At 52.7% G+C, this 10,214-nt stretch overlaps 1 protein-coding gene across 16 annotated transcripts in view; it reads left to right on the top strand.

Annotated features, from left to right (window-relative positions):
• TCF7L2 (transcription factor 7 like 2) overlaps nt 1–10,214 on the top strand; it is a 201,386-nt gene that overhangs the window by 181,590 nt on the left and 9,582 nt on the right. For 11 of the 16 annotated variants that reach the window (XM_015557977.1, XM_015557980.1, XM_015557979.1 and 8 more), the window contains 4 exons: nt 3,426–3,566; nt 4,348–4,507; nt 4,876–4,983; nt 10,103–10,151. In XM_015557977.1, coding sequence (XP_015413463.1) covers nt 3,426–3,566; nt 4,348–4,507; nt 4,876–4,983; nt 10,103–10,151 — 458 coding nt within the window. The remainder of the gene's footprint in view (nt 1–3,425; nt 3,567–4,347; nt 4,508–4,875; nt 4,984–10,102; nt 10,152–10,214) is intronic. The other 5 variants (XM_006778721.2, XM_006778723.2, XM_015557983.1 and 2 more) reach the window with 1 other exon arrangement.

A 10,214-nucleotide genomic window follows, 5' to 3' on the forward strand; every position in this document is an offset into this window, starting at 1 on the left:
ACGACGCACCTGGTTGTTGCCTCTCTTTGTGTACTCGGTGCATTCCAGGGGTTAAAAGCGGGGAAGTAACCGTAGGATGGGGATCAGGGTTAAGCTTATTGATTGAATTATCATTAGGAGGTTAGTGGATGATTTATTGGTGGGCAGAGGGGGGTGGAGGGAAAGGAAGGGAAGGGTGGGAGGAAAGGTTAGGGGCTCCGGGTGCAGGGGGGCCGCGGCGATTCCCCAGGTAGGCCTTATGAAAGGTAGCTAGTTAAAAAGCGTATACAGCAAATTAAATACATTATTGTGGTAATGGGGCGACAGAAGTATAGGTCCATTATCCTTATGGCAGTTATAGGAAATGTAGGCAGCTTGCCCTGCTCCAGAACACCCTTTGATATTCATTCTATTCAGCAGCGGGGCCAGGACTCCTCAGAATTAAGTGATGGGTCATTATACTTTAAACACCATGGAGAAGCCTAGATTGGCAATTAAACAGCTCTTGCTGACACTCACTTGTGCCACCCTGTGACCCCCTTTAGATTGAGATGTTGGAGCTCCGGGCCCTCAGCCTGCTAAATTGGCACAAGGCTCTTCTCCTGACGAGCGCGGGCTCTGCAATCCGCCGACTTCAAAGGGAGCGAGATCATGTATAAACCATAATGTGGGTGCACCGTGGCTCACAAAAAATAAGGCAGGAAGAGATGAAATGTTACAAGTGCAAGGGGGAAAATGAGAGAATAATGACAAACCTAATGCAACTCAGAGCCGGATTGTTGCACAGGAAAATGCATCCCACTGCTTGTGCATAAAATCAAGGCCGGCAGATGACACCCAGTTAACAGAAACGTGTCAACAGTGAAGTAAAGTGAGAGTGAGTACGAGAGAGGCCCCTGAGACAGCCAGGAACAAAAATTAGTTGTCCTTAACAAGTTAAGATTCTGGCTCAGAGCCACAAAAGCAGACGGGGGCATATAATGAGCTGCTTAGAATTTTTAGGGTGTTTATTGCATTTCATGAAACAGTTGTCTGTAGAAAGGAATTTCTTATGGAAGGTATGCATGTAGCGCCCCACTCCACACACACACACACACACACACACACACACACACACACACTCTGTCTTGTCTCTGCTATACATTTTTCAGGTGGATGAGCATGTGTATAGCTATGTGAACTTGGCAGTATTTGTTTCTCATGGCTGCTCTGGAAATTTTTCTCCCTGTGGTACTCAAACTGTGGTGTCTCTCTATGATATTTGGTGCGCACACACGTGTTTTTATCTTGCTCCCTCCTCTCTCTCTCTCTCTCTCATCTGTACATATATTCTCATGCAGCAGGAAGGGAACCTATGTATTTGAGGAACGTCAAGCCTTTAACATTCATGGTGAAAGCTGCCACTCCCCACCCCTTCACCCAAGGCTTCCAGGAACACATATTCTTCGCTTAGGTGTGCTCAGAGGTCTGCAGGCCTTGGGAAGGCATGTGTCCTGGTGGGCAGCCCAAGTGCCCCCTAGGGGTTCGCTTCCCATTTTTTTCCAGGGGAAGGAAATGAAGTTGGTTTTCCCTTTTTCTCATGGTCAGTGGTATTCATTCTCTCTCATAGGGTGTTTCTTTCCTTTTCTTTCTTACTCTGTTTTGTAAGTCATGGCATTCACACCAAACTTTGACACGTTAATAAAGGCTGCGGGAGAGGGCCATGGTGGGTTGGAATTTCTGAGTCGAGTGTCCACTGTGACTCTGGGCCCCTGCATTTTCTCTGTTGATCTGTGCAGATGGTTAGTACTTGAATTTTTCATCATTTTTCAACTTACCAGTTGTTACATTATTTTGTTTAAGTGAAAACTGTTTTCCACAATCTACCTGTGGAAAGAACCTTGTGAATAAACATAGGGTCCTTTTGAAAAGCTGTCACGGGAAACCCTCATTAGCACCTCCCACCAGAATTGGCTTCCTAAAGAGTTGGCTGTCTGTCATCCATTGCATGGCGCGTGGGACTGCTATGCTTGGGACTTATTAAGAAAGCCACAGGGGCTTGATCCGGGTTCCTCTTCGCCTGAACAGTGCCCCCCTCTGCTCACTGCATAGCCATGGCAGCTAGGAGCCCGAACCTGCCATTTTGTTTTCTTTGGGGTTCCTACCCCCTTTGCCCCTTGCCCTACTTCCCTCTCCAGTAGGACGCAGCAGGTCCTCAAAGAACATCTTTTCCTTAAGTGCCATGGTGCTGTCACATTGATGAGATGCCATGGCAACCTCACCCTTGTTGATATCACTTAGCCTGTGCCAAAACCGGTTTGGTTATATGTTGTTTTGCTTAAAGTCTCAGAAACTATGGGTGACTTTGCGGACTGACCATATGTTCCTTTAGGAGGGGTGGTTCTTGTGACCTAATAGAAATCATGGCAACTCCAGCATGCCAGGACATGTGACAGCTGTTTGTCCGATCCGCGTGTCAGCTTGCAGATGGGCCAAGAGTATTTTGAAATCAGCCCTTGGTCTGGCGGGTCTGCATGGTTGGGGAATGCCATTTTAGGGCGTAAACAGTGTTTCAAAGGACTTTCCTAGAAATAAGCTGCATCAGAAGAGACGACACACACTTCATTGTCCTTATTTCCGCTTTTGGTAACCATTTAGAAGGTTAATGCATAGGTGTGTATAGCATAGGTGATATATTAAGTCAAAGTAATTTAGGAATCCCAGAATTTTAGAGCAGGAAAGGGTATAAAGATCAGAACTCAAAGCTCTGTGGGTGCGTGTTACAGAGTGCTTCTTTTTTGTTTTTTTGCATCTTTCCATAAGCCGATACAAACTTATTTAAGATGTCTGTGACTTCTGATGAGAACCAAATGGGAAATATTTGGATTTTCTCCATCTTTCTGCCTCACTGTCTCCCATTCCTGTCAAAACGATGGGGCACAGCAGCAAAAGCAAAACAAAAATTGTATTACACTCCCATCAACAGAATGAGGCCTAATGAGGCCCACGCAGCCCTGTCAGAAATGTGTGTACACGTCAGCCGCATTAATATTTTATTCGGCTGTCAATATACAACAAAAGCCTTCCCCTCTCATCTGGCGCCGATTAGGGCTTAGGAAATTGTCTTCTTAGATAGATGCCACTGGTAACACCTCAAAACACGTGGGCGTGTGATCTCCAACAGGTCGCCCGGGCCTCCTCTGCCACCCAAGTACATCAGTTAAATTTGTCTTTTGCGGAAGATGTTGGAAATCATAACGTCTTGTGTCAGTAAGCGTAATGAAGGGGAAGACTGGCTTTAATGACATTATGAGAGTCATTATGTTTAATTTATCGCTAATTAATGCTGACAGGTTTCATATGCCGTGGGTTGCTTTCATGTGAGTGTTACGTGCTTTTTTGTTTTAGTGTATTGTGTGTGCACATCCCTCCTCATTCATTCATTTTGATTCTGACGATTTACACAGCTTTCTGTCTTCTAGGTTCCCTCCCCACATGGTCCCACCACATCACACTCTCCACACGACCGGCATCCCCCACCCGGCCATCGTCACGCCAACAGTCAAGCAGGAATCCTCCCAGAGTGACGTCGGCTCACTCCACAGCTCGTAAGTGTCGTTTTTTTTTTCCTTTTTAATATGTTTTTATTGATTTCAGAGAGGAAGGGAGAGGGAGAGAAAGAAACGGCAATGATGAGAGAGAATCACTGATTGGCTGCCTCCTGCACGCCCCACACTGGGGATCAAGCCCACAACCCTGGAATGTGCCCTTGACCAGAATTAAACCCGGGACCCCTTCAGTCTGCAGGTCGACACTCTACCCATTGAGCCAGACCAGCTAGGACAGTGTCACTCTTCATTGTGTTTAGCCTATGGTGGCTCCTGGCTGGTGGCCGTGGCTGGTGGCCCTGGCCAAGGCGGTTGTGCTGCATGTGATCCCAGCAGACACCCAGTTGCTGTGGGCTCCGGACCCTCACAGGAGGACGGGGTCAAGAGAACTACTTTTATGTTCTTGGCTGGACTGGGATTTGCAACCATGTCCCTGTCCCTCCCCGTATCCCTGAACCTTCGGAACTCTGTCCTTTGAGCAGGCGCCGCCACCAAGGTGCAGGCGGCCACAGGTGCCGTCCCCTCAGCCTGGGAAAATTGTGTGCTTGTGACACTTGAGGAACTGATTACAAAACCTCTGTGTTCCCCCAGCCCCTCCCCAGGCCGTTTCTGTTCCATTGGCCAGGCTCGGGGAGACCAAACGTGGAAGCGAGCTTTTCATTCAAAGCTGCTGGGTGTGGGCGCCGGGGAACCATGGAAATGGGCCCTGTGCCGCGTGGGAGAGGGGTTGGTCCTCGTGGTTGTTCACAGGGTTGTGTCTGTGTGTTCTGCCCGCATCCAGAAAGCATCAGGACTCCAAAAAGGAGGAGGAAAAGAAGAAGCCCCACATAAAGAAACCTCTCAACGCGTTCATGTTGTATATGAAGGAAATGAGAGCGAAGGTCGTCGCCGAGTGCACGTTGAAAGAGAGCGCGGCCATCAACCAGATCCTGGGGCGAAGGGTAGGTGGCTGCCTCATGGGGGGGAAGAGGGGAGAGGGGACTAGGACGTAGCAGGTGGGGTGGCAAGGTGTCCCCATCCCCGTTTGTTTTCCTTCGGCCACGCTGGCAGGCCAGTCACTCTGGACTCCGACAGCCACAGCCATGACCCTCCCCCACCCCCAGAGAGGGCAGGGGATGGCGTGGCAGAGGCGCCAACCTGTGCTTTGTCTGAGCACCCCTGTTGGTGCCCAGCCCCGCAGACCATCTGCAGGTTGTACGGCTCCGGATGGACTTATCCAAAAAAGAAGCCGCCTTCCCCCCTCGCCGCAGTGTAGTTGGTGACTTCCGCATGTCTCTCTCTGTCTCTCTCCCCCCCATGTCCCCTCCAGTGGCACGCGTTATCGAGAGAGGAGCAAGCAAAATACTACGAGCTGGCGCGGAAGGAGCGGCAGCTCCACATGCAGCTGTACCCCGGCTGGTCCGCACGGGATAACTACGTAGGTGGATCCTTTTTCTCGGGACTGGTCTGCAGGCGGGTGCCGGATGTCCTCGGGGACAAAGGGGATGTCAGCTTGATTCCCTCTGCCCTCTGCGGGGACTGGGGGACCGTTAGCACCTCGTCCGAGCACCAGGCTCGGAGGGTCTGGTCTGGGCCTCCGGTTTGGCCCTGGCAGCATTCAGGGAGGAGGGACGGGGCTTCTCAGCACTGGTCCCTGGGCGGCCTGCCAGGGAAGAGGGTGGAGGGGCGGAGGGAGAGAGTAGTTCCTCACAGATCTTCCAGCAGCAGGCCCTCCATAAGAGGGAAAATGGAAACAATTGTCTGTGGTGCAGTAGAAGCTGGGAGCCTCGTTCATCCTGAGGGGCATGATGGGAATATCCCTGAAAGAGCTGGTAGAAGTCATCCTTTGGCAGGGACCCAGCAAGGGCGGGCCAAGGGGTGTGTCTTGTGAGCTCTGTGTTCCTGGACTCTGTCAGCTGCAAGGTTTGCCTAATTTCCTCTCCTGGATTTTAGAGAACACTGTCAGGTGGTTTGTTTTACTAATTGCAGTGGTAATGACACTCATGACTCTTCTTCCCTGAACGCTGTCCTCTGGGACCCCTGTCACCTCTCACCATTCTTTTTTATTCTCCATGTTGCCCATTAGCTCAAGTTCTGGGCTCTCTCCCCTCTGGATGGATGAAATGACTCTTCTTTTGCCTGGTGCCTCAGTACAGAGCACGGGGTTACGTGAAGTGATTTTGTCATCCACTGTTGGGGGCAGTGGGACAGAACTTGTCCTAATGCAGCCACAGGCTCCTCGTCCTGTTCCTTGTTAGGACCTCAGAGCCATGGGTGACTTTCTGCCCGTCGGTGCTCCTGCCCTCACTCTCCATGGGCATCGTCCGTGGCGAAGGGCTCTCTCCGGATGCAGGTTGGGATCCACTCCGTCATTGCTGATCGCAGACTTACTGTGCACGTGGTGTGCTGGGGATTCTGAGCTAAATCAGACCTATTTACTGGCTCAGAACTTGGCCGCCTCAGCAGGTCATCCGGTCCACGGGAGCGTGAGTCCTGAGGGAAGGCCGAGTGCTCTGAGCAGCATTTTCCGGCTTCCTCCCCCTTTATGCTGATCCCTTCACACACGTGCTTGCCAGGCTGCTCTTGGCAGTGTGGATGAGGGGGAATGGAGAACCGAGACCTTTGGGCTGGGCTCCCAAGTGGTCATCACCCCCACACCCATCTTCCTCCAGGCCCAGCCCCCTGAGCTGGCAGCATTAGGCTGTATTCCTCCTGGGAGGTGGAACTGGAACTAGTCCGAGCACCTCTCCATGGCTCAGCGACTCTGCTCAGAGCCCTTGTCACTCACAGATGGTCACGCCCAGGACCTGAACTGCTTGGGGGCTTTGCACGTGTCCTCGGCATGTGTGTGGTGGAGAGGCCGTTCTTCTGGGGCTGGGAGGAAGAGCATGAGAATGTTCCGGCTCCCACAGGCTCGCTGCCCCCCACCCCCACCCCCACCCCCTGACCTCGAGGTGGAGCTCTCCAGCACTAGGCAGGCCCTGCAGCCTCCGCTGGTGCCCACACAGCCGTCCATGTCAGGACAGCTGCTTCCCTGGTTTCGGGTCAGAAGTCCTTAGAGGTGAGTTCCAGCTTCTCCCTGCTCCAGACCCAGTCCTCTGAGTAACCTAGAACGGTGCCCCAGGAGGAATCCCTATCCCAGCAGGCATGTGGTGGTTAGGAGGGCCTTCCTGTGTAGCTGTGCAGAGTGTGCACTGCACCCCGAGCGTGTTGTTTACTTTGGGGGCTAGTGCACAGCGCCGGGGAACCTCCCCACAGGGACAGGCTGGCTGAAAGCCTCCAAACTCCGCTGCCCTTGCTGACTGGGGCAGAGTAGGTGTCGCCCGAGGCTTTTTCAGACGTGCTTTCGAGGTTTCAGCAGAGGCGCTTGAGGTGACTTCAGCCCCGTGTTACTTTTGGAAGGGGTTGGAGGGGTCTGGTGTAGGAGGGGATCCCCTGGTAAGACTTGAAAGTGAGAGGAAGACCTGGATCTGGAGCTGTAGGAGTTTCCTCTCTTGTGAGCAGTGCTGTCAGATGCCTGTCACCATGGCACAGTACTCATGGGTGTGAATGCATCCCCCCACCCTTCCCCTTCCCTCCATCTCTCCTGCTTCCCCCCCTCCCCCCTCTCTCCCTCCCTCCCTCCGTCCTTCCCTCCTCCCCTCTCTTCCCCTTTCCTCCATCTCTCCCTGCTTCTCCCTCCCCCTTCTCTCCCTTCCTCCTTCCTTCCTTCCCTCCCTCCCTCCCTCCCCAGCCCCCCTCCAGTTATAAGCTACTCTGTTCGATGACTTTACTGAAATTAAATAAAAATGCTCCCGTTCACATGGTGGCTGCCTTCTGTCCATACCCCCAGGAAACGGCCTGTGGAGCAAGGATCAAAACTTCAAGCTTTTATGAATTTGATCGTGGTGTCATGTTAGTATTTTTTTTAACTGACCTGACCTAGAGGTTTATAGAACTTTGTGGTCATTATAAAGTCCAGAAGGTTCCTCAGGAAGGTTTTCTGTGCCTCTCACGTTCCTACCTCTCCAGCCGAGCGGTGCCGGAGCCTTCCAGCCGCCAGCGCAGCCGAGTAGAAGTGAGGGAGTCCCGTGGGGTGTGGGGTGTGGGGTGTGGCACCGTCTGGAGCACAGAAAACAGCCCTTCCCCAGTGACGTGGACCCTGGCCGGGTAATAGCACACGATTCCCTTTCTAGCTCTTCTAGGTCAGGCAGGGAGAGAGCCTAGGCCAGTGGTCAGCAAACTCATCAGTCAACAGAGCCAAATATCAACAACAGTACAACAATTGAAATTTCCTTTAGAGCCAAATTTTTTAAACTTAAGCTATATAGGTAGGTACATTGTCCTTAACTTAATTAGGGTACTCCTAAGCTGGCCTTTGCTAAAAACGTCTTGTCTGATTGAGGTACGTTCGCTAAGGTCGACCCCTTCCAACTCTCCCATCCACACTCGTGAGTTTCAATCTCCCTGTACGTGCGCACCCGCAGGTGGTATTTTGTGGAAGAGCCACACTCAAGGGGCCAAAGAGCCGCAGGTGGCTTGCGAGCCGCGCTTTGCCGACCACTGGCCTAGGCCGTGTGCTCGTCTGGCATTTCTTCCCCCTCACCACCATCTTTTAGGCCCTAAAAAAAAAAAAATGATGGGGGTATCGGCCTCCCTTGAGACGCAACTCCCTCTTCACTAAATAGTGTTCATTCATTTCTTCACGCCCTTCCTTTAGAAGTCTTTAGTCTGAATGGCTGTTTCCTCAGTCGTGGACAGCTTCCCATGGGCAGTGGCATGTTCAGCTGCCTCTTAGAATAGCTTGTGAGAGATCGGAAATGGGGGGTGGGGGGAGGCATCATATTAAAGATGACTGGGGAGCCCTGGGGCCTGTGCTGCGGCCACTGCCCAGCCCAGGCTCCTAACTGAACTGAACTCCTGCCTATCCCAAGGTGGCCAGGTGGCACTTGGCTCCTTACGTAGGACAGGCACACGGTGAAGACGGCGTCTGAGGCCCAAGAAGGCCCACAAACCCCTTCCTCCTCCCTCTCCTCCCTTCTTTCCATCCTCCCTCCCTCCCTCCCTCCCTGCCTTTCTTCTCCCCTCCCTCTCTTCCATTGTATGTCTAGGAACATAAAATGTTCCCAATGGAAACGCTGAACTGAAGGCCATGACAAATCCCCAGGTGGTACAGGCCCCGCGATCTGAGGAAAGAGGGCCTTTCTCCAGGACAGCGGGCGGTCAGCCCTGGGGTGCAGCCAAAACTCGGTGGCCTCTCCACCCCGAGTTTCTCCTCGCAGCCCTGGTGCATGCTCAGGCTTTCTGCCCGTCACTGCTCATTTCTCCTCCGAGCTTGACACCGACGCGCCACGGGAACCTTTAGGCGAAGGTAGTTTTTAGATATTCAGAACATGGAGATGGCTAGGCCAGGCCTTTTGTTGGTGACGTTTCCCGTCCACCAGGCAGGGAGCCCCTGGACGGGACTGGCACTAATGCGGAGAGGCAGGAGTTTCAGGCCTGGAAGGAGGCAGTCACCTCTACAGAACTCCTCCTGCTCCCACCCACACCCACGGCCACGCGTGCACCGTCAGGGTCTCAGGGAGGATCAGGTTGGAGGATGTGAGCGACTCCATGCAGGGCGTCGCCCGTAATCAATCACAAACCTTCCTCCGAGGCCAGGCATTCAGTATGTTGGCAGGATAGCTCAGTGGGTCAGGGCGGTGGAACCAGGACCCCTGAGTTCCCATCCTGCCCCCCCCCCCATTGGCTAGCGTTGTGATCTCAGGAAGGTTACGGAACCCCTCTGTGTCTCAGTTTCCTTATCTGTAAGATGGGAATGGTGACCGTACCTGTGGTCTAGGACTGAGTGAGGATAAATGAGTCAATAGACATGGCATGCTTAGAATCATGGCTGGCTGTAGTCTGTGCTCAGTGAACATTAGCTGTTACTATTAGGAGTTTTATCGGGATCCGGGGGTGGGGGGGGAATGGAGACAATGCCCCCTCTTTGTGAATGTCCACTCAGCAGTTTTAGAAGGAACTCAGATGACTTCTGGTTCTGTTTTGCCTTTTTAAATCCCCTCTTCTGTCCTCTCAAACCAAGGCTTACACTACAGCTCTGAAAAACCCCCGCTTCAGCTTTTAAATTTTGATTCAGAATGAGGACCTTTTGGCCTTGATAAGAGGTTCGGATGAGCAGGAGGCTCTGTGTCCCCACAGCCATCTCAACATTCATTTGAGCTGCGGAGCCAGGCTCATGGGCCCTTCTAGCCCAGTTTGTCCACACCCCGTCCCTCCCTCGTCCTTTTATGGAATCAGGGGCACCGGGTCAGGTTTGAGGAGGGACATGGTGTGTGGGAAAGAGGTCTCCTTTACCCCATCAATTCCTTCTCTTCTGCTGTGGGGCCGGCGTCCTGCCGGCTGGCACATAGTTCCTTTGGGCATTAGGGTTAAAGGGGGTGGGGGTTGTAGCTGGTGCGGATGGAGAGGAGCGAGCAGTCTGTTCCCCTCCTCCCACCTCCTTTCCAGGGAAGCCCCAACACCCTCCTCCCACCTGTTACTCGAAATAATTCCCTGTGTTTTATCTGTTCGTCTAGGGGAAGAAGAAGAAGAGGAAAAGGGACAAGCAGCCCGGGGAGACCAATGGTAAGTTAGAATAATGCGGATGCAGGGAGGAGCGGCACCCTTCAGACCACTCTTTTATGTTAG

The sequence above is a fragment of the Myotis davidii genome, unplaced genomic scaffold, assembly GCF_000327345.1.
Source record: "Myotis davidii unplaced genomic scaffold, ASM32734v1 scaffold107, whole genome shotgun sequence".
Classification (NCBI taxonomy): domain Eukaryota; kingdom Metazoa; phylum Chordata; class Mammalia; order Chiroptera; family Vespertilionidae; genus Myotis; species Myotis davidii.